The 27829-nt window shown below is 39.9% G+C and overlaps 1 protein-coding gene across 3 annotated transcripts in view; it reads right to left on the reverse strand.

Moving 5' to 3' along the window:
* The window catches only part of Pls3 (plastin 3), an 85220-nt gene that overhangs the window by 34044 nt on the left and 23347 nt on the right, over nt 1-27829 (reverse strand). The window contains exons 1-3 of one of the 3 annotated variants that reach the window (XM_048335762.1): nt 21014-21076; nt 8721-8803; nt 7483-7563 (exon numbers count right to left, since the gene is read on the reverse strand). In XM_048335762.1, the coding sequence (XP_048191719.1) occupies nt 7483-7555 (73 nt within the window). In that variant the 5' untranslated portion in view covers nt 7556-7563; nt 8721-8803; nt 21014-21076. Of the gene's footprint in view, nt 1-7482; nt 7564-8720; nt 8804-18959; nt 19171-21013; nt 21077-27829 lie in introns of those variants that run through there. The other 2 variants (XM_048335761.1, XM_048335760.1) reach the window with 2 other exon arrangements.

The raw sequence follows: 27829 nt of genomic DNA on the forward strand, positions 1-27829 counted from the left end.
GTCTCCAAGGCCCACATCATCCCTACTGTTGAGATGAATGCCAAAGACAGAAATTTACCAGACAGAGCCCTTTGGCTCTCATATCCTTCTAAAACCTTTGAATCACTTGGGAGCTCTTTCTCTTTCTGCAAAGGAGAGTAACATGGGTCATTTTTCAAAAGTTCTACCTAACCCTGATCTCTTCCTACTCCTCACATGCCAAATTTGCTGCAGCTTATCAAAGGCATTTTAATGTAGTAAATTGTAGGATGCCTTTATCACAGCTCCCAAATCACATATTTTGAAGAAAACGATTTCCGTTTCAATAAGAAAGCAGAGAGGCCCTAAAATGGCTGCAGTTAGCAATTCTTTTTACTAGATCTCCCAGCTGGTAAAAGACTTGAAAGATAAAATAGCGTGCAATTATTTTAAGAAGAGTTTCATGGCTAATTTTACTTTCAATAGTTAGTTTATTTTTTAAAAAGAAAAGAACATATCAATACAGCCTTTAGCAGCATCAGGGATCTCCTGTGTTTTGGAAAGCTCGAAAATGAGATAGCATAATGGCATTTTATTCGAAGTAGCCCCTTTTTTGTCAGTCCTGGGGCTTGAACTCAGGGCCTGAGCACTGTCTCTGGCTTCTTTTTGCTCAAGGCTAGCACTCTACCTCTCGAGCCACAGCGCCACTTCTGGCTTTTTCTATATATGTGATGCTGAGGAATCGAACCCAGGGCTTCATGTATGCGAGGCAAGCACTCTACCACTAGGCCATATTCCCAGCCGTAATGGCATTTTGGAAAGCACTTATGCCATCAATGACACTATTAACTAGGAGCTCAAAACTTCAGTGTGTGTGTGTGTGTGTGTGTGTGTGTGTGTGTGTGCGCGCGCATGTGCACACGTGACACATGCACATATTACCAGGGTTTGAACTCAGGGCTTCTCACTCTTGCTCTACCACTTGAATCACACCTCCAGCCCTGGCATTTTGGTAATTGGAAATGAATTCTTGTAACTTTTATGTCCAGATTGCCTTCAATTTATGATTCTCTGGATCACAGCCTTCTGAGAAACTAGTATTACAGGCAGGAACCTGGCTTTAAATCATATTTAGTGGTGGTGAACTTTTCCTAGTCTGTTTTGACATATACACAATAATGTAATAATAAATGGACCCAGGAAATAGGGACATAGATCGAAAGCAGTTTTAATGACTGACTGAAAACTAAGATCACAACCACCTGGCACAGTGGCAGCTCTTTAATTTCTCATTAAAGCTGCCAAAATGGTGAGACCCATTCTATCTATACCCTGGCATTGGGTTAAAAGGCTCTGTATTTGGAAGGGTTGTCTGTGCCAGCCTCCTATTTTCATACACGTTAGGGAGCACATAGGAATTATCAGCCACCTCCTACATTATGCCGAGCAGGCTCAGCGTTTCTGCCAGCCCTGTCTCGACTTTTTGGTTCAGAAAAGGTGGTAAGAATGGATAGACATTAACAAGCAGCAGGAAAAAGAAAAACACCACCTAATTTCTAAACAACATTCTGGCAGAAAGTAAAGTGCTAACGTGTGTGTGTGTGTGTGTGTGTGTGTGTGTGTGTGTGTGTGCGCATGCATGTGTATGTGCACGTGCCAGTACTAGGGCTTGAGCTCGGAACTCACTTTAGCTATTTCACTCAAGGCTGACATTCTATCATTTATGCCATACCTTCACTTCTGGCTTTTTGATGATTGATTGAAATAAGAGTCTTATGAGCTTTCCTTCCTGGTCTGTCTTTGAACCACGATCCTCGGATCTTAGCCTCCTTACTAGCTAGGATTACAGGTTGGAGCAACTAGTACCTAGCTTATTTTTTAATAAATACCCCAAGTATGTTTTTAAAGTATTTTTTAAAGACAAGGAAGGGCAGTGTCCTTTTAAAAAGTCCTGGAGAGGCTGCTAATACAACACCAGACAAACTCATCTTTCTCTCAGACTGGCTGCCGAATTTACCAGCAAAGAGCCATCTGTTTTGCTACAGTTACAGGGAATTCTGTCTCTCCATGCCTCTCTTTCTCAGATGACACATTGTAGGTTGACATCTGCATTTTGTTCAAAAGGAAATCTCATTATTTCTCTTTTACCAAGTATTAGTTGAAATGCCAGCTACCTCCCTCAGTATCCTCCCCCAAGTAACCTCAAAGTAAATAAACTTATTATACAGCCATGTTCCGGCAGTTTTGAATCACACCAAGAATGCATAGCCTTAAAAGGCAATGTTTTCCCTCCCCTTGCATCCTGTTATTTAAGCTATTTTAAGTGCTTGTCTGGAGAAAGCTGAGCCAGGATTCAAGTGGTTTTCATTTTAGCTGCTATTTTACACTGCCCTTGTTCAAGTGGTACGTGCTGCAATCTGTCACTTCAGATAGATCTTTCAGGGCGCTACTTTGTTTTAGGAATCCCTCAGTAAGAAAGACAAGGTCTTTCTTTGGCCCCCAAGTTAAGTGTGTGTGTGTGTGTGTGTGTGTGTGTGTGTGTGTGTGTGTGTGTGTGTAAAACTATCCTTGAATCTGTCTAAATGTGATATTGCTCTTCACAACAAGGCTGTATACTGTGGGTCTTCATCTGTAACAAATGTCGCATCTTTACTAATGTCCACCTCAAGATAATGAATTTTAGGACTTAAAGAAGAAAACTAGCCAGGAACCAGTGGCTCATGCCTGTAATCCTAGCTACTCAGGAGGCTGAGATCTGAGCATCACCATTCAAAGACAGACTGGGAACATCCATGAGACTCTTATTTCCAATTAACCACCACACACAAACAAGTCAGAAGAAGAGCTGTGGCTCGTGGTACAGACTGCTAACCTTGAGCAAAAGAGTTTAGGGACAGTGCCCACACCCTGAGTTTAAGTCCTAAAACCAGCAAAAAAATAAAGGAGGAGGAAGAGGAGGAAGAAGGAGGAGGGAGGAGGAGGGAGGAGAAGGGAAGAGGAGGAGGAAGAAGAAAATGACTAATGAAGTATAAAAGCTTCTCAAAAACTTCAAAATTCACTTTAGTTTGACTAATATATTCCATGAAATTTTAGCACTAAAAGAATGACAATAGGAATCTAAATGTCTAATGGTAGATTTACACACACACACACACACACACACACACGATCCTGAATACCCACAAACTTGATTTTAAAAGATTTGTGCAAAAGAATTTAGATGATATTCCACCCTAAGATCTAGGTAGTAAAGTCAAGCTTTCATTCGGCATTAAAACTTGAGAGAAGGCTGCTGCTAAACACCTCCAGATGCTTAAACACTGGGTAGGCCTCTTACAGCTTCCATTGAAGGTGGCTCATGCCAGCAAATCCAAGAGGCAATTTCATGAGTCCCAGCTAAAGGTAAATGACAACTTGCCACAGCAGCATTCAATCATAAATTTCCAAGAGTAGAGGTCAAATTCAGCCAGTATTAAACAAGTTTACATGGCTAAGACTAGGCTGTAGAAAATACAAATATTCTAGCAGTTTGTATTTCATCATGCTGCCATTCTCCAACTCTAAAAAATACCTACATACTTTCTCACATGGGCATGCTCACACAGGTACACTTACTGCCTTCCATGCTGCCAGTGTACTGTTTTCAGACTGTCCAAATACATCCACTTGTAAAATTGCAGACAGGGATTTAATCAGGTGGCACAGTGAATGAGCCCTGTTACTTCTTGGGTTTGTAGCTGGGTAATAGTATGTATGTGTGCACATATGAATCTATCTACCTATCTGTCTGTCTGTCTGCCTGCCTGCCTACTTATTTTTTTTTAGTACACTGGAGATGGATCTCAAGGCCTTGCACATGCTAGGCAAGCTCTCTATTACTGAGCTCCATCCCCAATCCCACAGTCTGAATTTCTTAAGGTCTAATTAAACAAATGTGCCTGGTGTTTTATTTAATACAACAAGCAAATTCTGCTAAACCACCATATTTTTGTGGCATCCTCCTGATGTGGTTTATATATACTACAGAATATCAAGTAACTGAAGCAAGTCAGCTTTCTGGGCTGAGAAATTTGCTATAGCTACAATCACCACAACCAATATTTTCTGCTTCGTGTGGTGGGCAACCTCAAAAAGAACACACCCACACTATGCCTCGTCATTTAAGAAACTCCATCATCCTTCTATTTCAAAAGTGCTGAACTTCATGTTTTAAAAAAGTTTATGACAGTGTGCTTAGAAGAGAGGGAGAGGCGAGAAAGGGAGAAGAGGGGAGGGGGAGAGGGGTGAGGGGAAAGGTAGGGGAGGAGGGTGGGAGAGGAGGAAGGGAGAGGACAGGGGACCAGAGAGGAGAGGCTAGGAGAGGAAGGAGAGGAGAGGAGATGAATAGAAGTATCTCTGTGCAGTACTAAAGTAAAACTAGGGGAAAACTTTCCTTAAGTTTGTCTTTTTGACAAGTAGTAAAGCTAATGACTACTAGTTTCCATAGAAAAATGAGTCTTAGTGTGTAAAAAAGCATTTTCTAGCTTCTTCTTTCACTTCTTAAGTGTTCTGAAAAGATTTTATTTGTTTTCAATTTTTCTTTGGGACAATTTTGCTCTGTAGCCAAGGCTAGCTTCAAACTCTCAATCCACTATTTCAGTCTTATGAATTCTAGGACCACAGAAAACTGAGATTGCAGGCCTGAACTACTATTCCTGCCCTTATTCTTCTTTAGACAGAAATTATAGCTAGGCTCCAGTGGCTCACACCTTTAATCCTAGCTACTGATGAGGCTAAGATCTGAGGATGGTGACTCAAAAGTCAGCTTGGGGAGGAAAGTCCAAGAGACTCTTATTGCCAATGAACCACCAATAAGCTGGATGTAAAGCTGTGTTAAGTGGTAGAGTGCCATGCTTGAATGAAAAAGCAAAGGACTAGTGCCTATACCCTGAATTCAAGCCTGTGTACCCACCTCAAAAACAAAAAAGAAATGTTATGCAGCATAGCAGCAAATAAATTAAAACAGAACCATGATGAAGTAGGTGGGAAAGAAGAGTTAAATTGTCTGCTATCCCACAGAGGAAATGCTGGAAACAATTGTTGAGAAAATTAAAATAATTATATGAGATGGAAGCTTAAAACTAAGCAGGTGCAGAAAGCGAGTGAAAGGAGAACTTTAAATCCTAATGCTCAATTTATTGCTAGGGAATTTCAAAGCACTATTAATTGACTGAACAAAACCTGTAATTAGTGGTAATTACAGAGATTTTCTCTACACACTATGATTTTGCTGCATTTCTAAGGAGATAATCAAGGCTATTATTTTGAATAGATGGGAGAAATCATCTAATGGTTTCCATATTTTGTCACAATTGAAGGCAACAGAATAGCCCTCCCCCCAAAGGAAACAGCCATCGGAGACAGGAAAATAAGTTAATAAAGCCTTTCTAAAAAAATTCAAGCTCCCCCCCACCCGAATTAAAAAAAAATTCCACAACACCTTTGATAGTTGCCTGAGGGCTCTGTAGCTAATGGCAACTGCAAACTACAAAGATTCTTATGGAAAATCAAAAGCTTCAGCTAAGCCTTTTAATGAATTTCTACAAGACAGACTATACACAAGCCTTTGTTATGCTGAATATATATATACCGAGAAATTTTATGTGCTACAGTATGATGGCCAAAAGCCTTAATAATAAATTCCACTATAATGAAAATCGTCATAACAAAGACCCTTTGGGTATATGGTTGACAGTGACAGTACATCAAAGACTGCCGAGTTCCTTAGACTATAATCAATTAAATATTTATTGAAAACCTAACATGTGTGTAACACAGTGCTACACATTGAGAGAATACAAAAGAGTAACACTCAGAACAGGCAGAAAGTTTGGACTCCAGAATTATTTACAGCATATATGTTAACAGGAATCTGGTAGAAAATTCAGAAAGACTCACAGTGCGAAAGCTGTTTGCTGACCTAAGCTCTGCTTAACAACTGTTCCCCAATGACCCTTTTGTATAGTCAGACCTCTAATTAATCCCTTATTTACTACAATTTAACTCTCTCCCCCCCATGGAGAAAACTAGCCAACTCTATTCCTATTACTTCAGGTTTTTTTTTAAGCAATGAAGCTCTTTGGCTAATAAAAGTATACCACATCCCATCAGATAAATATATATCTCTATAAGCTTTACTATTATTATTTTTGCATATGTTTATTTGTGTTGGGGACTAGGTGCTGTCCTTTAGTTTTTTCACTCAAGGCTAGCACTTGAGACACAACTCTACTTCCAGCTTTTTGGTGGTTTACTGGAGATAAGAATTGAACAGCCTTTTTCCTACTCTGGCTGGCTTTGAAATGCAATTCTCAGATCTCAGCTTCTGAGTAGTTAGGATTACAAGCAAGGAACCAGGCTCAATTAGGTTCAAATTTTAAGAAGCATTGTACACAAACGTTTAAAAAGCATTGCACACAAACACTCCCAAGATAGTGCACCTGAGGACAAAGCCTGTATTTAACAACTTCAATTTAAGAAATTAAGCATTGGCAATTAAACAATTACAACATTAAAAGTACAGCATAATTCTATTCCTAAAGAAACAAATTAAGTTGCCCCCAACACCAAAAGATGAATAGAAAAGAGGTCAAAGGAAATAAATTCCTAAAACAATCATCATCAGACTAAAAGAGAGAAAAGAAAAACAACAAAATTACCCTTCACTGCCAGGTACCAGTGGCTCATGTTGCTAATCCCAGCTACTCAGGAGATGGTGGCTTAAGGCCAGCCTGAACAGAAAAGTCTGAGAGATCCCATTTCTAAAATAATCAACAAACCACTAGACTGAAGGCATAGTTCAAGTGGTAGAGCACCAGATGCACAATCAATTTGAGTCAGAGTGTAACTTCTAAAACTCTATATTGCTTATTTTAGAGGGCTGAGCAATTGTTTTGTTTGCTGAGACAGTCTCTATTTACAGCTCAAGCTGGCCTCCAACTTGCAGTCCTCCTCAGAGTCTCCAATGCTGAATTTACAAATATCACAGGCATGCACCACGACACCTGGCCTGCACTATCTACTTATTTTATTTTAGTGCTGGTCCCGGGGTTTTAGCTCAGAGCCTGGACTGTTTCTGAACTGTTTTTCCTCAAGGTTAGCACTCCACCACTTGAGCCACAGCATTACTTCTGGCCTTTTGGTAGCTAATTGGAGATAGGAGTCTCACATACTGCTGGATTTGAACTTCAATCTTCAGACTTCAGCCTCTTTTTTTTTTCTTCCCCAGAGCTGAGGATCGAACTCGGGGCCTTGTGCTCACCAGGGAGGCGCTCTTCCGCTGAGCTAAATCCCCAGCCCCTGACCTCAGCCTCTTGAGTAGCTAGGATTACAGAAGTGAGCCGCCAGTGCCAGGCTTTCCCATCTATCTTTACTATTCTGTCTTAAGGCTCAGAATTAATCATTCATGCCTTTTTTTTTACAGAAATAACTTTGAGACCAAATATGGATAGCCTTCCTAAAGTTAATAGTACAAAACACACTCACCAACTTTTGCAAACGCCTCCTTGAGTTCATCAAGCTCATCTTTGGAAATCTGAGTGGTAGCCATCTGATCCATTTAAAGATCTAAAGAGAAACCAAAAAGGTTCAGACTTGTAAAAAAGTTTGTCATGAATATAAATACTCTCCTAAAATTCTCATGTAGGGAAAAATCAGAATAGGTTACTCTATCTGTAGGAAACCCATAATAAGGCAAATGGGGCCTTATTTACCAAAAGTTAATTAGAAAACAGTATTTCTGAGTCTTCCTTTTGATCTTAAATGACAAAGAGTGAAAGGGCCAACATATCCAGCAATGACAGGAAATAGGCATATCAGTTTTATATACCAAAGCTTAAAAGTTCAAAATTAGACGACCAGTTGCAATTTGTGTAAAATATCATTACCCCATTAAGACAATCTAGTCCTAGTCATTCACAGAAAATAATGACTTTCAAATATCACACTGGCATGTGTGACTTGGTCATCTCCCTGTATTTGAGCCTGAGGACTTGTGTCCTTCTTACTGTAGAACAACTCACAGAACCTAGGACTTTGAGACACTCAATAAAATTATACTTTAACCAAATTCATTCATTGATATCTATGTACCAAGAAATGCATTAGATAATTGCCTATATAGGTTAATTCCCTGAACCCTCTCAATGGTCCTGTGAGGGAAATATTCTTATCCCTTTGTTTTCCTAGTAGATGACTGGCTTGCTCATCAGGATGATGGAAATGGAATTCAAAGTCAGGTTTTTCAATCCTAGACAAATGAAAAAATGGCCATGATACTATAAGTTTTTCTTTACCCAGAAAGAATTGCATAGAAATGGCTACAATTTTTTAAAATATAGGTACTGGGGCTTGAACTCAGGACCTGCCACTCTTACTTGGCTTTTTTGCTCAAGGCTGGTGTTTGCCACTTGAGCCAGGCCACCACTTTAATAGATTTTGGCTGGTCAATTGGAGATAAGAATCTCGAGGACTTTTCTGCTCTGGATAGCTTTGAAATGTAATCATCACATCTCAGTCTTGTGAGTAGTTAGGATTATAGATGGGAGCCACCAGTGCCCTGGTTTATCAATTTTTTAGGAGACAAAGAGAGTCTTTTGTGTTTTGGTAGCAGCATGACTGAAATTTCAGACCACTGTGTGAGATCTGCCTCCCTCAAACTTTGTTATATCACTACACAACAACAAAAACACAAAACTCACCAACTGCTCATAAACTTTTCTTACCTATGATCTCAGAATATCTCTAGAGACAGACCAGTTGTCTGCAGGTAGGCTGAGTACAAACACCTTTCAGAGGAGTCTCAGTTCTATTAGGTAAAGAAAGATCTTCAGTTAGATATAAAATAGGCTTGTTAAAAGATAAAGTGTAAAAATAATTTTCCAGAAATGAAGCTGTAATCTCAAAGTAGTCCATAGTTAACTGAGATGATGTTCAACACTTCCAGTTACAAAAATACTTGATAGGATTTATTCCAATTTTCTTCAGACATATTTTAAGCAATCACATTTTCAGTACAACATTATTACCAGTCTCCATGCGTTACACCATGTACAAAATGACATGAAAGTTTGCAAGTGTGAAAATGTACAATGTGCTTTGTTTTTCATCACTAAAGACATTTTACAGGATGAACACTTTGAGTCAGCAATAATTTAAGATATGTAATTAAAAAAACGCAACATCAACAATTGATTATTTTCTCATACTACCACATCACTATTATACAGATAAAGAAAATTAGAAAAGACGAGTCAGAGAGCTGGGGATGTAGCTCAGTGGTAGAGAACATGCCTGAATTTTATCTTCAGCATCACCAAAAATTAATGAATTAAGGAAATCTATTACACAATTTTTGTTTTATTGGCATCAAGGCTTGAACTCAGAGCACTGAACTTGTGCTTATCATAGCTGGCACTACACCACTTGAACCACATTTCCAGCCAAGCTTTTTTGCTGGTTAACTGAAAATGGAATATCTTAGATTTTTCTTCCTGGGCTGGCTCTGAACTGCAATCCTCCAGATCCCAGCTTCTTAAGGAGCTAGAATTTAAGGCTCAGTCACTAGTGCCTTACTTAAAAAAAAAAAGACAAACGATGGATCTGCTATTCCAAGTGACCAGAAATCTCACCCAATCTCTATCTCCCATTTCTCCCCTCTGTAGACTACAAGGATGAATAGGCAGAAACCTCCTTCCCTGCTGCTCATACCCCTTAACCAATATGCCTCCCCCCTTCTATCCATATTTTAAGCATGTGTTCTGTGCCTAGTTCCTGCCCTTGAGGAATTTACAATCTGGGGAGGAAAATGTAAATAATTACAATATGACATAAACTGAATTTGTGGCTGCAATAAAAGGTAGAAATAGCCACTTTTTAGAGAGCGAAAGGCTTGGCAGACCCTAAGGATTATTAATTCCTTCCCAGGGAAGCTGAGAATGCAATTCTTTTGTTCCTCTTACAAAACTAGGAACTGCTTAGATCTCATAGAAACCAATTTAAGGTACTAACCAGTTTGCTTCAAAACATTAACCCAGTGCACAAAAAAAACATACATATGTAAGTTTTCCAACTGCTTACTTCTTTGTAATTATCTTAATAAAAAATCTAAAGTTGTTTATTTTAGGTTTTTAACTAAGATTTTCCATCTCCAGGCAATGTGAAGAGGTACAACTTCCATGCTCAATACTACAAACAAGCAAAGAAGAGGCACAACTAAGGAAGAGTAAAGAAAAGAATTGGAGGTTGGGCTAGTAATCCTAGCACAGCAGAGGATTCTAGAGGTCCAGGCCAGTCTGGGCTACAGAAATATTGTCTCAAAAACCCAAAGGAACAAACATCTTAATACCTGAGTCAAGACTAAAATACATAAAGTCAAATTTATTTATTTTATTTATTAATATTTTGGATGCTGAGCATGAACCCAGAGCCTCATACACTCTACGCACATCCACTACCAAGGAATCACACCCCCAGCCCTATAAAGTCAAACTGAAAAATATAACCAGTGGTCAGATTGATAGGAATTACTGTTCCTAAATCTGTCATTTGATTTTCTAAGTTAGTACATGTAGACTCCCCATATGAATAAAAAATAATTTTAGCATTACAATTACTCAAGGGCACTTGACAGTATCTTTAAGGAAATCAAGCAATATATGGTATCTTGAGAAAAAATCATATCAAATAACCTGGAAAAGCCCACAGGATTTTATTATTTGTTATTTTTTTATTTTTATTTTTTTGGCTAGTCCTGGGGCTTGAACTCAGGGCCTGAGCACTGTCCCTGGCTTCTTTTTGCTCAAGGCTAGCACTCTGCCACTTGAGCCACAGCGTCACTTCTGGCCGTTTTCTGTATATGTGGTGCTGGGGAATTGAACCCAGGGCCTCATGTATATGAGGCAAGCACTCTTGCCACTAGGGCATATCCCCAGCCCCTTGTTATTTTATTATATGTCCAAACAGTAATTTTTTTTTAACTTTCTCTTTGGTATAAAGCTGTTCCTAAAAATTCTTATTTCACTACATTGAGAAGTTACTTCAAATATATTTTTAGCTTGTCTTCATTTTTCTAAAGTATTGCTGGGGTATGAACTTAGTCACAGCCCTAACTGTAGCTTTTAAAACATTAAAATCTTAGGGAAGCTCTTTGCTCATGCTTGTAACCCTAGCCAGTCAGGAGACTAAGATCTGAGGATCATGGTTTGAAGCTAGCCGGGGCAGAACAGTCTGTAAGACTCATCTCCATTTAAAACCAAAAAGCCAGAAGTGGAGGTGTGTCTCAAGTGGTAGAATACCATACTCCTCTCCATGGGACACTCATTGTACTACAGAACTTTTTTCTTCTTTCAAAGCAACAAAAACATCCCAGACTAGTTCACAAGCAAAACAGAAAAATTTGACCTCATTACTGCTCTCCAGACACGACTTAATCCAGAGTACTCTTGCCAAGCTGTGGCTCCTCACCCAAGGACATAGTACATTATAAAGGAAAGACTATTGTGCTTTATTTGCCAAAGCTAAAGGTCAAAATTATTTGACCAGTAATTCATGCCAAGGAATATTTTCCCATTAATCCACTTTCCTTGCGATTTTCAGGAAAATTGATTTCTCAAATATCATGCTGACATCTGTCAATCACTCTCTGAATTTGAGCACCAGCAATGAAAAAAAAATTGATCACTGGAAAGTAAATACACAGTGCTGGATCTGTAGTCAGAAGACATCAATTAGTGCCTTGACTTTGCTCTTTCATAATAGTGTGTCCATGAGCAAGTTTATTCAGACTGAATCTTAGTTTCCTCATCTGAAAATAGCAACATCCATATATCCAGGATCGTCATGAACATTAAAGGTGCCACAGGTAAAGTTACATTGGAACCTACAAAGCACAAATGGCCGCTTCAAATTCTTTGTGAAAGACAATACAGGATGAAGAACTGCTTTTACACAATTGAGAGGGGACCGGCAAATGTTAGCTACTAGTTCTTTTTACTTATTTTTATTACTCATGGGGCTTGAACTCAGCGCCTGGGTGCTGTCCCTGAGCTTTTCTGCTCAAGTCTAGTTAGTGCTCTACCACTTGAGCCACAACTCTACGTCTGGCTTTTGGTAGTTAACTGGAGATAAAAGTCTCACAGGCTTGGCTAGGCCAGGCTGGCTTTGAACTGCAACCCTCAGAGCTCAGCCTTCTAAGTAGCTAGGATTACTGGTGTGAGCCACCAGCACCTGGCTAGCCCTTTAAATGGGATACATGGAGTGTTATCTCATTATCTTCTATCTATTCATTACTGAGTGTAACCAAGCTTCCTCATACATGAAACTCATAAGCTTTTAGTCATCATGATTTAAGAAAGATGAACCTCAAGCAAACCTGTCAGTCACTTTTTAACCTCACTTTGGCTTCTTCCTAAGGGCAGTTTCTATCAACAAGTGGAAGAGCACACAGGTGACACAGGAAAGCAAATCCGCAAAAATGAAACCCATTTTCATTTTAGGATCTCTTTTCAAAATAGCTCTCAGCTGGACATTCCTCCTAAATTTGCACATTTTCTCATGAGCAATGGAATATAAAAGTTTGAGGCAGGAAGTAAATAGCACTTGCTGAATACAAACTGAACTCCAATTTCATCATATGAGATTGACAGGAAAAAGAAAAGGCTGACTGGGAAATAGCACTTTTTTTCCCTCCCAATCTGTTTTTTCTCAAAAGTGAAATTGATTATATAAGAGAGAGACAGAGACTCAGACACACACAGAGAGCTGATAGTAAAAAAAAAAAAAACAAATATATTTTCCTTCCATTGCAATTCAGCAAATGAAATAACTAATAAAAAAAACAGCTACCTAGGATCTTTAGATTTTTTTTGAGTTCTCTTGTGTGCAAAACACTTTGATCTCCAATTCAGTTTTTTGTTAATTCCAGCCTGCTCCTGCTCCCAAAGGGCAGGGGGAAAAAAAAGCAAAACCTCTTGCCTTAAACATCAGACACACAGGAAATCAGATTTTTTCAACTAAGGTAATAAACCCAAAGCAAACAAAACCTTGTTTATTTGTTTTCTTTTCATAAAAGGATATGGTGTACAACTGGGTACGAATTCAGGGCGTCACCCATAGAAGAATCTTATGCCTATGAAGTCATCCCTAATTACAGCATGTGACTAACAATACAGCAATTATGAAACCACGCCACTGGTTCATTTAACCATACATAAGCCCTGAACACAAAGTCTTCCACTGAGAACCTCCTATACCTATGACAACCTGAAACTATTACTCAAATTCTGAAATGTATTTGAGGGAGAAAAGGAAGAGTTGCCTGTTTTCCTTTCCTAAGGCACTCAAATTTAGGAATGCACTTCACTCAACAATGTAGCTACTTACTAGTGTGTTAGTAAGTCCTAGGCAGGGTGGACAGGAAGGGGAGTCAGTGCATACTGGGAAACTCCTGGGTGAAGAACCAACTTGGATTATGAAAATGTTTTTTGAAATGGAATGGCTATTACAGCATTAAAATAGGGATATGGCTTGGAATGGAAGGTCAGTGTTATAACACTTGCCTAGCAAGTACCCTGGGGTCCATCCTCAATATGAAAAACGGAAGAAGGAAAGAGGGAAAGAGGGAAGGGAGGGAGGGAAAGAGGGAAGGGAAGGAGGGAAAGAGGGAGGGAGGAGAAGAAACAGGAGAGGAGGGGATGAGAAGGAGGAAGAGGAGAGGAGGAGATGGAAGAGGAAGAGGGGGAGGAAGCAGCAGAACAGCTGGGTGCTGGTAGCTCACACTTGTAATCCTAGCTACTCAGGGGGCTGCCATCTGAGAATTGGGTTCCAAGTCAGGCAGGGAAGTCCGTTAGACTTATCTCCAATTAAACACACACACACACACACACACACACACACACACACACACACACACACACACACACCACCAGAAGTAGAGCTGTGGCTCAAGTGAAAGAGCACTAGTTTTGAGCAAAAAGGCTCAGTAACAGTTCCCAGGCCCGGAGTTCAAGCCCCAGGATCAGAACACAAGGTTATTGACCAGACTTAAACCCAGCTACTAGTATGCTAGGGGAAAGAAAGCTTGAACACATAAAAAGTGGACAATATATCCATAAAAGAAGAAAATACATGCATAAGAAGAAAGAAGGTAACAAGGGGTAAACAGAACATGGAAGAATACATTATTTCATTGCAAAAGGAAGGGGAACTCAACAAGGCAACCACGATTGTGTGTGAACAATTCCACAACCGGTAACCTAAAAGGCTATTATTTGTCACCTGCCCTCATCCAAAACAGGCATTGTCTTGGAACGCCCACACTTTACATACCTCCCATTACCAACAGAAACTGCCACCCTGCCTCCTCCCTAGTTAGGCAAGTCAACAGCTGAGTCTCTAGGTCCATGCGCGGTAAACGTTGCTGGACTAAATCAAGCTTGTCTACTCTGTGAACACTCATGCACCAGCATGCTGCTTTCCAATGCCCTCAGAAGACTTCAGCTTGAATGTCTAGCACCTCTGCCCACTTTTGCATCTATGTTCATTCATCAGGACATCACTGAAGGCTCAGTATGTCCTAGGTTTATGTTGGGTGCCACAAATATACACAACTAGGACCTCCAAGTCCCCATTTTCCTGGGAGAGCTTACTTTCCAGAGGAAAAAACAGATAGAAAAGCCAACAGAAACATTGAGAGCTACCACAGTCAGAGTGAGTGGCAGGTGTCAGGAAACAGTTTCTAAGATGAACTTTTAGAGCTCAGAGAGGAATTTCTCATTTAGACATCACTGGCGACAGTGTTCAAAAAGATGGTATCTGAGAAGCAGACAGACAGGGTGGCTGGGGCTTTGGGCCTAAGGTTAGTGACAAACACAGTTACAGAAGGTCAGAGGCCAATTCAGAAGTGGCCAAGGCAGAAGAAAAGTCAGCAATGATTCAGTTGAGCTTAGGCCAGTTTATTTTTTCATTTTCATTTTTGTGGAGCTGAATCTCAAACTCAGGGCCTTCCTCACACTAGGCAAGTGCTCTACCTGTGAGTCACACACTTGGCCTCATTATTTTGCCCCCTTACCCCCTAACTCTTCCATTTGCCAAACCAAACCTCATTTCCAATTACTCTAGTCTCAGTCTCCAGTAGTGGAAATTGGAGTTTGGCCATCAGAAAGATGAGTCAACCCCCAAGCTTTTTAGATTTTTCATTTCCAAAAGGTGATATTCTTCTATCATATTGCATTCTCTCTCTCTCTCCTTCTCTCTCTCACACTTCCTCTCTCCCCCTTCCCCTTCTCTCTCTCCCTCTCCCTCTCCCCCCTCCTCTGGTGCCAGCACTGGGGCTTGAACTCAGAGCCTGGGCACTTTGTCTTAGCTTTTCTGCTCAATGCTAGCTAGCACTTTCAGCCATAACTCCACTTCTTATTTTTTATGGTTAATTGAAGAGTGTCAGGAATTCCTGCAGAGGCTGGCTTCAATCCGCAATCTTCACATCTCAGCCTGCTGAGTAGCTAGGATTACAGGCAAGTGCCCCCAGTGTCCAGCATACAATCCCCCATTTATGCTTGCAGTCTGGTCTACTTCAGTAGCCTTGGAGCTGATCTTTCTTGTGTCTCTCCTGTGTATTCTTCACATTCTCATTTCTGAAGAAATATTATGATCCTTCCATACAAAAGGAAATTCCAACCTTTCAGTGCAGTTTTCACGGTCCTAATTATTCAGTTAAAGGCTGCTTTCTTTCCAATGCCATATCCTATTAGGTGGATTGCATCTCTGAATCCTACAGCCTAGAAACCCCCTATTCTAGCCAGGGGCTGATGGCTCACACCTGTAATACTAGTTACTCAGGAGGCTGAGATCTGAAGATTGCAGTTTGAAGCCAGTCTGGGTAGGAAAGTCCATGAGAGTTTTAAGAGCTACTGTGCCTGCTTCTAGCTGTGTGACTTTAGGCAAGTTACTCAATATCTCGCAGCCTATTTGCTTTCTGTAAAATCAGAAAAACAATATTAGCCAGGCTCTGTTTTATATATTATACAATATAATATATGTATATAATACCTGTAAAAATAGATAGGGACCATTCTAGCTAATATTAATTTAAGTAATATTCCATTATTTAAAGGATAAAGTAAAAAATAATTTACTTAAACTTTAGCTGAAATAATAAAACCTACCATTCTATAAACATACAGAATGTGGACAACAGGTTCTATAAAGAGTCTAAACTATTCAGAGTCTATACAGAGTTATACGTGTTCTTTCTTCAAACATTGGTGTATGTTCTGAAGGTAAAACAGCTCATGCTTCTTGAAAAATTGCATGTGGAGCCTGAGGGTATAGCTCAGTGGTAGAGAGAAGCCCTGAGTTCAATCTTCCACACCAGATAAGAAACACAAAAAAGGAAATAAGCATGGCAATGCTTTTCTTGCTTTAAGTCATTCCTGCACTCCACATATCTTAATTTGAGCCTGTTGGATGCTAAGTACTGTGAACAGCTACACCCACTACACCACTGCTAACAACCTGGTCTCACTCTAAGTTCAAACATTCATGTATCTATCTATCTCTTTTTTTCCAGTCCTGGGGCTTGAAATCAGGGCCTGAGCACTGTCCCTGGCTTCTTTTTGCTCAAGGCTAGCACTCTACCACTTGAGCCACAACGCCACTTCTGTTTTTTTCTATATATGTGCTTCTGAGGAATCAAACCATGACTTCATGTATGTGAGGCAAGCACTCTACCACTAGGCCCTATTCCCAGCCAGGATTCCTTCTCTTACAGGACTTTGCTCAAGGGCCAAAATGCTTGGAGTTTTGTTTGCCTTCTTTTAGAATTATAGGACTTTGGTAAAGCCATAAATGCCGTAACTTAACAGGGTGTGTGTATTGTCATTTCATCAAAACAAGGCAGTGGAACCCCAAAAGCCTTTCCCTCTATCCTAGGTTCTTAGTTCTGAAAGTTTCAGAAAGGTTAAAATAGAAGGAACAACTTACTGTTCACTAATTATGGCATATGAGCATTATGAAAAATTGCCTGTTGGGCCAAGTACTGGTAGTTCATACCTGTAATCCTAGCTACTAAAGAGGCTGAGCTCTGAGGATCATGGTTTGAAGCCAGCCCTGGAAAACAAATCCAATTAAGTAGCTTTTAAAAAGCCCAAAGTGAAGTTGTGGCTCAAGTGGTAGTGTCAGCCTTGAGCAGAAAAAGATAAGGGAGATTCGAGTTTCTGAGTTCAGGCCCCAGTATGGGTACAGAGAAGTAAAATTGCTTATTGGAGTGAATGCAGAGAAGAAACTTCTAAGAGTCCAATATTTACCATGTACAGCAGATTTTTGCTTATTACTAAGGTATTTCTCGGGCCTAGATCTGGGAATTTTTCATGATACCTTGGCCACAAATTGTAAAACTAAAGAGAGGACATATTTAATCACATTAAAGACAATTGATAGCATTTTCTTTTTACTTTTGTTGCACTGATACTGTACTTCTACAATAAATTTTGACCAAAATAATATAAATGTAAAAATGTCATGTCAGATAAGATTGTGTAAGATTTCAGGGACATATGTAAGGTAAAATAAAAAGTCTTACCTACTAAGCTTGCTGTATTACTCATCTTGTATTTCTTTGATGTATAAAATCAGTTTTCCCTTTGTTTTATTATTAATTAATTTACTTATTTTAATTAATTAATTAATTTTAATTAATTAATTTATTTTACTCTCAGGGCCTGGGTTTTGTCCTTGAGTTTTGGGGGGTTTTCTTTGGCTGGTCTTGGGACAAAAAGGGGGTTATTCACCCCAGGCACTGGTGATTCAAGCCTGTCATCTGAGATACTCAGGAGGTTGAGATATGAGGATTGCCATTCAAAGCCCAGTCTGGCTAGGAAAGTCTGTGAGACTCTTATCACCAATAAAGTACCCAGAAAAAGCCAGAAGTGGCACTGTGACTCAAGTGCTAGAGTGTTAGCCTTGAGCAAAAGAATCTCAGGGACACCACTCCAAGACTGGAAAGAAAGAGAGGGGAAGGGGACAGTGCAAAACAGAGAGAAAAATAGAGAAAATAAACAGTGCAAAGAGAAAAGACAGAGAGAGAGAAAGGGTGGGGGGAGAGCCAGTGCAAAAAAAAGTTGGGCTTGAGGATATGGCACAAGTGGTAGAGCACTTACCTAGCAAGTGGGAGGTACTGGGTTTAATCCCCTGTACTGTCAGAAAAACAACCAAATGCCAATGGGGATGAATAGGGTAAGTGCAGGCTATGTAGTTAGCTCATGTGGACTGAGAAACGTGTGTTTGAGCCAGCAGGTGTGGTGAAGCAGACCTCTGTAACCCTCATACTCAGGAGGCCTGGGCAGGAGGATCACATGTTCCAGTTCATCTTAGGCTATATGGCAAACCTCTGTCTCAAGTAAACATATACTAGGCTAGTGGTGTAGTTTATGTTTGCTTAACATACACAACATCTTAAATTCCCAATCCTAGAATAAATAAAAAACAATAAATGAATACATAAATAAACCAGTGAAACCCATCTACACTGTTAGAAAAAGCTTTGACCCAATCTTAGAGCAACATTTCTACATTCTTCACATGCAATTGACCTGCTATCATGCTTTACCTAACTACTCTCATTTACTACTTCAAGATATTACAAAACTGTTTAAGAGGTTTGCAACCTGTTTTTGGAATTTAGCTGAAAGTCAAACAGAGAGGTTTGTTTAGAGACAATTCTTACTGGCAATAATTCTGGCATATAAGCAACACATTTCATTTCACCTTTACAATGCACCGATCATGTTGCAACATGTTTGCAATTTGTAGATAAAAGCTAACACTTAGAAATAAATGCAAATTGGTTCAAGCTACAAGTTATACTTCGACATTATGAGCCCTTTCAATACATACAAAAGTAAGAGAAAATAGTACAACAAACACCCATGAACCCATTTCTGATTCTACAATTAGGAGGATTTACTCACCCCTGCTTGATTTAATTTTGTCTCTTCTGGTTCTCTCTTCTCTCCTCTCCTATCTTGCCTATCTATGTCTCTAGTTGGAATATTTAAAGGTACACTGCAGATACTTCATGACTTTACTCCTTCAGAGCTATTAAGAAATGAATTCCTTATTGGAACTACCTCTATTCTACGCCACAATAGTACTGGCTAGATTTGCATTGATTTTCCCCCTAGTACCAATACTTATGAGTCACTCAAACTGACGGGTGCTGAATCCTGTGTCACTTCCTGGAGCAGTATCCTATACTTCCATTTTAAGTAAAAGTTTGCCTTCCTCTTTTTGTATTTCAAAAACAAAGATCTAAAAGCAAGCTACTTAAAATAAGCCTACTAATAGAACCCAATAATAGAAATACTCAATTTAACTTACATTGAAGAAATTCTTTAAATGTTTGTCATACTGAACTTTGGAGGTATTTAATGTCATAATAATGAAATAAATATGTCAAACTAAAAAGCACAAGGAAATCATACCCCTTCTCCTATTTTTACCAAAGTTAGGATTGAAATGGGGCACACTTCTTTTTAAAACCTATAATTCCTCCTGTATTTCCCAAGCAAATTTCTATACCCTACAAAATAGATCTGAATAAATTATGGGAAAACAAAGCTGCTGCTAATGAAATAAATTAACCCTAGCACCTAAGGGGTATTTCCAGTGTAGTTTCCAGTGTACTCTCTTAAAAAAAACTAACATATATGTTTGAGTGAAGCCAAGAGCAATATTCAGATATAGGGTGTGTGGGTATGTGTGCGTGTGCGCATGCACACACGTCTACACATGCACGCACAATTTCAGACTACTCAGTATGCTTCAAACACTATAGAATATTATGATCTACAACTTGGGAAACACAGATATAACAAGGATTCAGCTACCAATTTGAGCTAAGCAGAAAGATAATTTTGTCACTGGATGTGCTCTCAAATATTGTACTTGTTAATTGAAAGCACCAGATTTCTGTATTTTATATTTTGCTCATTCCTGCAGGTTTTGAAAAACTAATCTGAGGCCCAATGCTGGTAGCTCATGCCTGCCATAGTAGCTACTTAGAAAACTGAGATCTGAGGGTACCAGTTCAAAGACAGACCGGGTAAGAAAGTATGTGAGACTCCCATCTCCAATTAACTATCAGGAAAAGAACAGAAGTGGAGCTCTGGCTCAAATGGTAGAGCACTAGCCTTGAGCCAAAAAAAACAAACCCCAAAACAAAAAAAAACTCTGTGTGGAGGTCCCAAATCCAAGCCCCAGTACTGGCACAAAAAGAAAAGAAATCTCAGGTAATACTTAACTCAGAATTCAGATTTATTCTATGAACTAGCAATACTTCCTTTGTGCCGACAAAAATCTGGAGAACTAAAAACATCCAGTTATCTACTTTGAACAATAGAAAGCCCTGCTTGATCAATGAGCACTGGAAGTCATTGTCATTGCCTTGTCACAGGAATGTCACCTAAATCTCATCACCAAAGACTTTCCTGTATTTTGTAAATTATTAACATCAGGACAACTGTTTGACATAAGTTACTTTGTAAGAGCAGAAAAACTAATGTAATCATGGCATGCTCCAGCAGGACAGCCACCTCTGTTTCTGTCACTAAAAAAAAAAAAAATCAACAAAGATCAAAGGCTTCTGAAATCCTGCCTTCTCTCTTCTCCTCTTTCTAAACATTAATAATTTCTATTACTTAAACCTTGGAGTATCTAACTGGATAAGTATGGCTATGTAACTAGGACACCAAAATAAATTTTTAAAAAGAGCAAAGTGCCTACGGCATTTACAAAATAAAGGGAGGAATAAAAAACCAAAACAAACACTAAACAGGTTAACTCAAAACTTCAAACATTTTTCTGAAAACAAATTTGATTCTACTTGGATGAATAACATTTAGAAGGTGACTCCAAATGTTTACCCAAATAAATAGTAGGAATTAAGCTTCTCAAAGTAAAATTCGGCTTAAATATTTAGTAATCTAAAAGTTACAGCCTAACAAAATAATATTAAAATAGTTACCCTTCTGCGACAGGAGTAAACCTGTTTCCTTTCTCGCTGGGCTAATAGAACCTTCTCCACGCCCAGAACTTGAAATCTGGAAACCCAACATTCTTCTTACAATTGCATCTTTAGAGAACAAGTCACAACACTTCCTGCTAGTGAAACAGAACACCCTGACAAAAGAATGATACAATACTTACGGATCGTCTTCCTGTCCGCCTTGCACTCCTTTGCTAGGGATTTAATAAATTCTAACATACACAGTATTTAGAGAAAACCTTTTTTTTTTCCATTTCAGCTCCACTTTTCAAACCCTACAAGGACTCAAAGGAATTTAAAAGTTGGTTCAGGTCAAATAGCTACAACCTATATACCTATTTAGAGTTTGAGCAGTAGCCAAGTAACCTGCTTATTTTAGAATGCGTGGAACAGCTTCTCCCCAGTGTCGAAGTCACCCATCCATAGACAAGCACATTACTCAGAAAGGCAAATTATTTGTCTCAGATCGCTATGTTCTCTATTATTCATTTTGAATGACACATAATATTTGTAGTCCAAAGCCTAGTGAAGGGAATGTTTATTTACATTACATACTTTTTTTTCCTTTCTGTTGATATGTAAGCTAAGGAAAAACTGGGAGAAAAGGAGGGAGGGAAGGAGTGACATTGTCCAAAAAGAAATGTACTTTTTATCTGACTTATGTAACGGTAACTCCCCTGTATATCACCTTTATAAGCTTGGTTCACAAACCTGGCTCTACAATTTACTATGCTCTATATATGTCTTTGGGCAAGTTGCTTCAACTCTACTGCCTCTTTTTCTTATCTAGGGTGAGCCAAAGATGTGACTCAGTGGAACAATACTTACCTAGCATGCATGGGATACTGGATTCTATACAGGACACTGAAAATAATAGTAATAATGATAACTATGCTCAATATAACAACAATTATTTTATACATTATTAGAAAGCTTTAATGATCTGCCATAGACCATTAATTTACTTCAGAGCCTGTATAAGGTAAGCACTAGATGAGATAACTGCTCTTCTTCTTTGGACAGTCGTGGAGCTAGAACTCAGGGCCTGAGCGCTGTCCCTGAGCTTTTGTGTCCAACTCTAGTGCTCTACCACTTTAAGCCACAGCTCCACTTCCAGTTTTTCTGGTGGTTAATTGGAGATAAAGAGTCTCATGAATTTTCCTGCCTGGGCTGGCTTCCAACCCTGATACTCAGATCTCAGCTTCCTAAGTAGCTAGGATTACAGGTGTTAGCCACTGACACTGGCTATAACTGCTCCTCTTCTTTTTGTCAGTTGGAGGACTTGAACTTGGGGCCTGAGCCTCTTTGGGTTCAAAGCTAGTGCTCTACCACTTGAGCTGCAGCACCACTCAGTGCTTTCTGCTTTTTGTTTAGTGGTTAATTGGAGATAAAAGTCGCACTGGGACTTTTCTGCCTGGGCTGGCTTCGAACAACAATCCTCAGATCTCAGCCTCCTGAGTAGCTGAGATTACAGGCAAAAGCCTGGCTATTAAACTACTCTTATTATTAAAATTTGCTTTTAAACTGCTCTGGGAAATCTAATCAATGAACTGCTAAATGAAACAATTGTTTTATTATGAGTGCCATTTATGGGAAAGAACAGAAAAAAATTAATAGTACTGGGCTAGGTTGAGAATACCATTTCTATACTAACACAGAGCAAATTAGTAAACGGGCCAGGTACTGGCGGCTCACACTTGTAATGTTAGCTACTCAGGAAACTGATTTCAGAAGACCAAGATTTGAAGCCAGCCCAGGCAGTAAAGCCCATGAGACTCCAATTAACCAGCAAAAAGCCCGAAATGGAGCTTTGGATCAAGTGGCAGAGCGCCAGCCTTGAGCAAAAAGAGCAAAAAAGCTAAAAACGTGTGAGCCCCAGTACGGCATAAACAAATAAAAAAGGCCAAGAAGCAGTGGCTCATACCTGTAATCCCAGCTACTCTGAAGGCTGAGAGCTGAGAGTTGTGGTTTGAAGACAACCTGAGTAGAAAAGTTCATGAGACGGTTATCTCCAATTAACCAGCAAAAAGCTAGAAGTAGAGGTATTGTTCAAGTGTTAAGAACAACAGCCTTGAGTGAAAAAAAGCCAAGGGGAGCATGAAGCCCCAAATTCAAGCCCCAGTACTAGCACAGAAACAAACATCCAAACATACATACTACAGTCGGCTCTACTTACCTCAGGAGAATCAAAGAAAGTGAGAGAAACAGTACACTCCAGACCTTTAAATAACCCCAAATCAGGCGATCATAAAAACAGGTGATCTTATGATCACTGACTTCCAACATAAGGAGGTAATAGCGCCTTCAGTCATAAAGAGGATCAAACTGAACAGTTCTCATTAAGAAGCAGACCATGTTCTTTTATGTTCATCACTGACCACGTCCAGCGCTTTCATTTATCACATCCATCTCAATATCTGCATGAGATATCAGAGAGCTCCACGATGCAGAACGAAAAGAACACAGGAGCAGGAGCCAAAGGACACATTTTCCATCTGACTTTGCTTCTGATTCACTATGCCAATGGAGACTCTTTGATGTTCTCAATTTCTCCATTTTAGAAACAAGCCGCAGCACTGTCTGCCTGCAGTCTGTCTGAAGACAAAGCTTTCCAAACTCAAAGTGTGTGTGTGTGTGTGTGTGTGTGTGTGTGTGTGTGTGTACATGCACACCAGTATCCAGGCTTGAATTCAGGGCTTCTGGCTCTTGTTGGACTTTTTGGCTCACAGATGAGGTTCTATCACTTGCCATGATTCCAGTTCTCTTTTGTTGTTGTTGGTTAATTGGAGATAAGAGTCTTTCAGATTTGTGTTTTGACTAGCCCAAAAATGTGATCCTCAGGTCTCAGCCTCCTGAATAACTAGGGTTTATGAACCACCAAATTCTGGCCTCAAAGGCTAATAGTGTGTGTGTGTGTGTGTGTGTGTGTGTGTGTGTGTGTGTGTGAGAGAGAGAGAGAGAGAGAGAGAGAGAGAGAGAGAGAGAGAGAGAGAGAGAGAGAGAGAGTGTGTGTACTGGGGCTTGAACTCAGGTCCTGGGTACTGTAACTGAGCTTTATTGCTTAAGGCTAGCACTCTACCACTTGAGCCACAGCTCCACCTTCAGCTTTTTGGTGGTTAACTGTGGAGATGTCTCTTATGGAGTTTCCTGCCCATGCAGACTGGCTTCAAACCACAGTCCTTAGATCTCTGCCTCCTGAGTAGCTAGGATCGCAAGGAGTATGCCACTGGCCTTTGGCTAAAGACAAATGTTTGGTAAGAGGAAAATAGCAACACCAAGTTACAGATTTTTAAAATTTCTTCATTGATTTCAATGAATATTGTTTCCAACTGAACAACATTGTAGTCAAAGTTCTAAAAATGGTTATTCTCCTTAACACATAATTTTGAGGCTGAGGTTATAGCTCACATGGAGAGTATATCTACCATTAAAAGTTGGATAAACACTAAAAAATACAAATTTATATCTTGTGTTCTAACATGTAAAACTCTCACGGAACTGTTTTGGGTATGTGTCTTCCCTTTCTACAATAAGAGGTATGTACATCCATGTACACGTTTGACATGCAAGAATACCTGGATTCCATCCTGGGCATTACAAAAGTCAAGAAAACATTAATTAAAAAGGAAAACAAAAGTTGCATCTTTTACTTTAAATGTCGGGTAGGATATTTCCTAAAAAAAATGAAAAAGGAGAAGGAAGCTCTTTCTAGCCAGGTGCTGGTGGCTCACACCTGTAATGCTAGCTACTCAGAGGAGCTTGAGATCTGAGGACTGCGGTTTGAAGCCAGCCTGGGCAGAAAAGTCCCCATGAGACTCTGACCTGCAGTTAACCACTCAAAAACTGGAAGTAGCATTGGGGCTCATAGTGGTAGAGTGCTAGCCTTGAGCAAAAGAGCTCAAGGAGAGTGCCCAGGCTGGCCCTGAGTTCAAGCTCCATGACAGAGAAAAAAAATAGAAAGCTCTTGCTCATCAGTAGTATACAAATTTTCATCCCTGGCTTATTCTGACCATATCTGGAATATGTGTGGGTGCAAGGAAGAGAAGTATGCCTGCACTTGTATGTGTGTGAACCCATGTGGCTGTGATTCCATGTGTGAACAGAATCTGTTTTTATTATAGTTAATGAAAATTGGCTCGGGAATAGAAGATGGTGGCAAGGATTGTGAAATAAGTTTTATGTTTTACAAGCAGGTAATAGAACGAAGACAGCATCTGTGCTGCTTTAGAAATTCATCATGATGGGGGAAGTGGGGAATGAGGGAGGAGGTAACAAACAGTACAAGAAATGTACCCAAGGCCTAACATATGAAACTGTAACCTCTCTGTACATCACTTTAACAATAAATAAGAAAAAAAAGAAATTCATCATGATGACTGCAAACGAAAGAAAAACAATGGGAATCAAGCGTGTTCTCTCTCTCTCTCGTATTACAAACAAACCCAGAAAATACACACACACACACACACACACACACACACACACACCTATACCTATGGATGCACACACCCCTTAGGGTAGAATGAAAAGACATATACCCAAAGCAGTCTTCTGAGAGTTTTATATGGGGATCAGTGTAACATGCAGTTAGAACACAAGATCTAGACTTAATATTTTTTTAGGGCTTTTCCAACTTTTAATGCTAGATATACTACTTCCATGTGACAGCTATATTAGAGGCCTGTGTCAATGTGCTTGCACCTTGATAACATGCTCTATTTTCCTTTTCCTCAAATAGGATTTTACCCAAGTTTGTGATTTCATTTGAAAAAAAAAAAAAGCGTTACACTCACAGAGGATGAGCCATCAAATCACAGGGAATTACCCAGGTACAATGGTGCACGCCTATAATTCTAGCACTCGGGAGGCTAAGGCAGGAAGATCCCAAGCACAAGACAAGTCTGGGCTACACAGCACGACCCTGTCTCAAAAAACAGATTGTTGCCAGGCCCTTGTGGCTCACACCTGTAATCTTAGCTACTCAGAAGGCTGAGATCTGAGGATCTCAGTTCAAAGCCAGCCCGAGCAAGAAAGTCCCTGAGACTCTTACCTCTAACGAAGTATCAAAAAAGCCTGAAGTGGTGCTGTGGCTCAAGTGGTAGAGCATTGGCCTTGAGCATAAGAAGCTCAGGAACAGTTTCCAGGTTCATAGTCCAAGCCCTAGGACCAGCAAAAAAATAATGGACTGGGGGCGGGCATGGCTCAAATGGTAGGACACCTGTCTAGCAAGTGCAACGCACTGAGTTGAGTCCCTAGTACTGCCAAAATAAAAAATAAAAAAGAAAGCAAACACAGGGATGTAAAAACTAAAAGAACTGCCAAGTTAACAGGCAGGCAGCTGCTGGTAAAATTCTGAATCATATTGGAAAGTTTAGGAAAGTTAAACTAGAAGCAGTATTAGGTACACGGACTTCATGTTGCATAAATGTGTCAATCTCAACAAGCAAGTAGATCTGGTTTCTGTTTTTCTTTTCTTTTGTTTATAATGCTGGTGATGGGCAAACACTAGGCAAACACTCTACCACTGTGCTACACCCCAAGTCCTGCAATTTTATTTTGTGCCAATCCTAGGGGTTAAACTCAGGGTCTGGGCTCTGTCCCTGAGATTTTTTTGCGCAAGGTTCACATTCTACCACTTGAGCCACAGCTCTACTTCTGAGTTTTGGGTTGTTATTTGGATATAAGACTCTCCCAGACTTTCCAAGCTGGCTTCAGACCATTATCCTCAGATCTCAGCCTGCTGAGTAGTTAGGATCATAGGCATAGCCACCAGCACCCAGTTCAAAATTTTAAAGTAATTAGGAATTTTACTGACTTTAAATTATGTACTTGGGGGTGCTTTTCATCATGAAAAACAAAAGTTTGAAATAAATTGAGGACTTTTTCTCTTTTGACACAGGGTCTTACTACGTAGCCTATGCTGGCTTCTAACTCAAGATCCTCCTGCCTCTATCGTCTTGAGTGCTGCAATTACAAGCATGTGTCACCATAAATGACTTCAAAAACAATTTGAAGTATGACTTCCCCCAAAATCATTAACTGAAAAACACACAGGGCAGGGAATGATTTAACAGAAGACATCTGGGCTCAGTTCGTAGCTAATAAAACACACAAAGAAATAACTCATATGTTCTACACCTTTCTATTCTGAAGGTCTCATTTAAAAAATGAATGCGTAGCCAGGTACCAGTGGCTCATGCCTATAATCCTAGCTACTCAGGAGGCTGAGATCTGAGGATCGCAGTTTGAAGCCAGCCCAGGCAAGAAAGTCCTTAACACTCGTATCTCCAATAAACCATCAGAAAACTGGAAGCGGAGCTGTGGCTCAAAGTAGCAGAGCAGTACTCTTGAGCAAAAGAAGCTCAGGGACAGTGCCCAGGCCCTGAGTTCAAACCCCAGGATGAGCACCCAAAGAAAGGAAGGGATGAGGGAACAGGAATAGGTGGGCCAGGGGAAGAGAAATGGAGAGAGGAGGAAAGGAAGGGATATGACAAGAAAAACAACAACCCTGCTACCTTAGCAGCAACTCAATTTTGGGGGGAAGTAGGATCTAAAGTTCTCAAAGAGCTTTCCAACAGTCAGGTGTCAGTGGTACAGGCCTGTAATCATAGATAATCAGGAGGCTGAGATCTGAGGATTGTGGTTCAAAGATAGCCAAGACAGGAAAGTCCTTGAGAAATACTCTCCAATCAATCACACCAAAAATCTGGAAGTGGAGCTGTGGCTCAAGAGGTAAAATGCTAGCCTTGAGCTCAAGGACAAAGGCCAGGTCCTGAATTCAATCCTAGGACAGGC

Source organism: Perognathus longimembris, chromosome 28 (assembly GCF_023159225.1).
Source record: "Perognathus longimembris pacificus isolate PPM17 chromosome 28, ASM2315922v1, whole genome shotgun sequence".
NCBI classification, from domain to species: domain Eukaryota; kingdom Metazoa; phylum Chordata; class Mammalia; order Rodentia; family Heteromyidae; genus Perognathus; species Perognathus longimembris.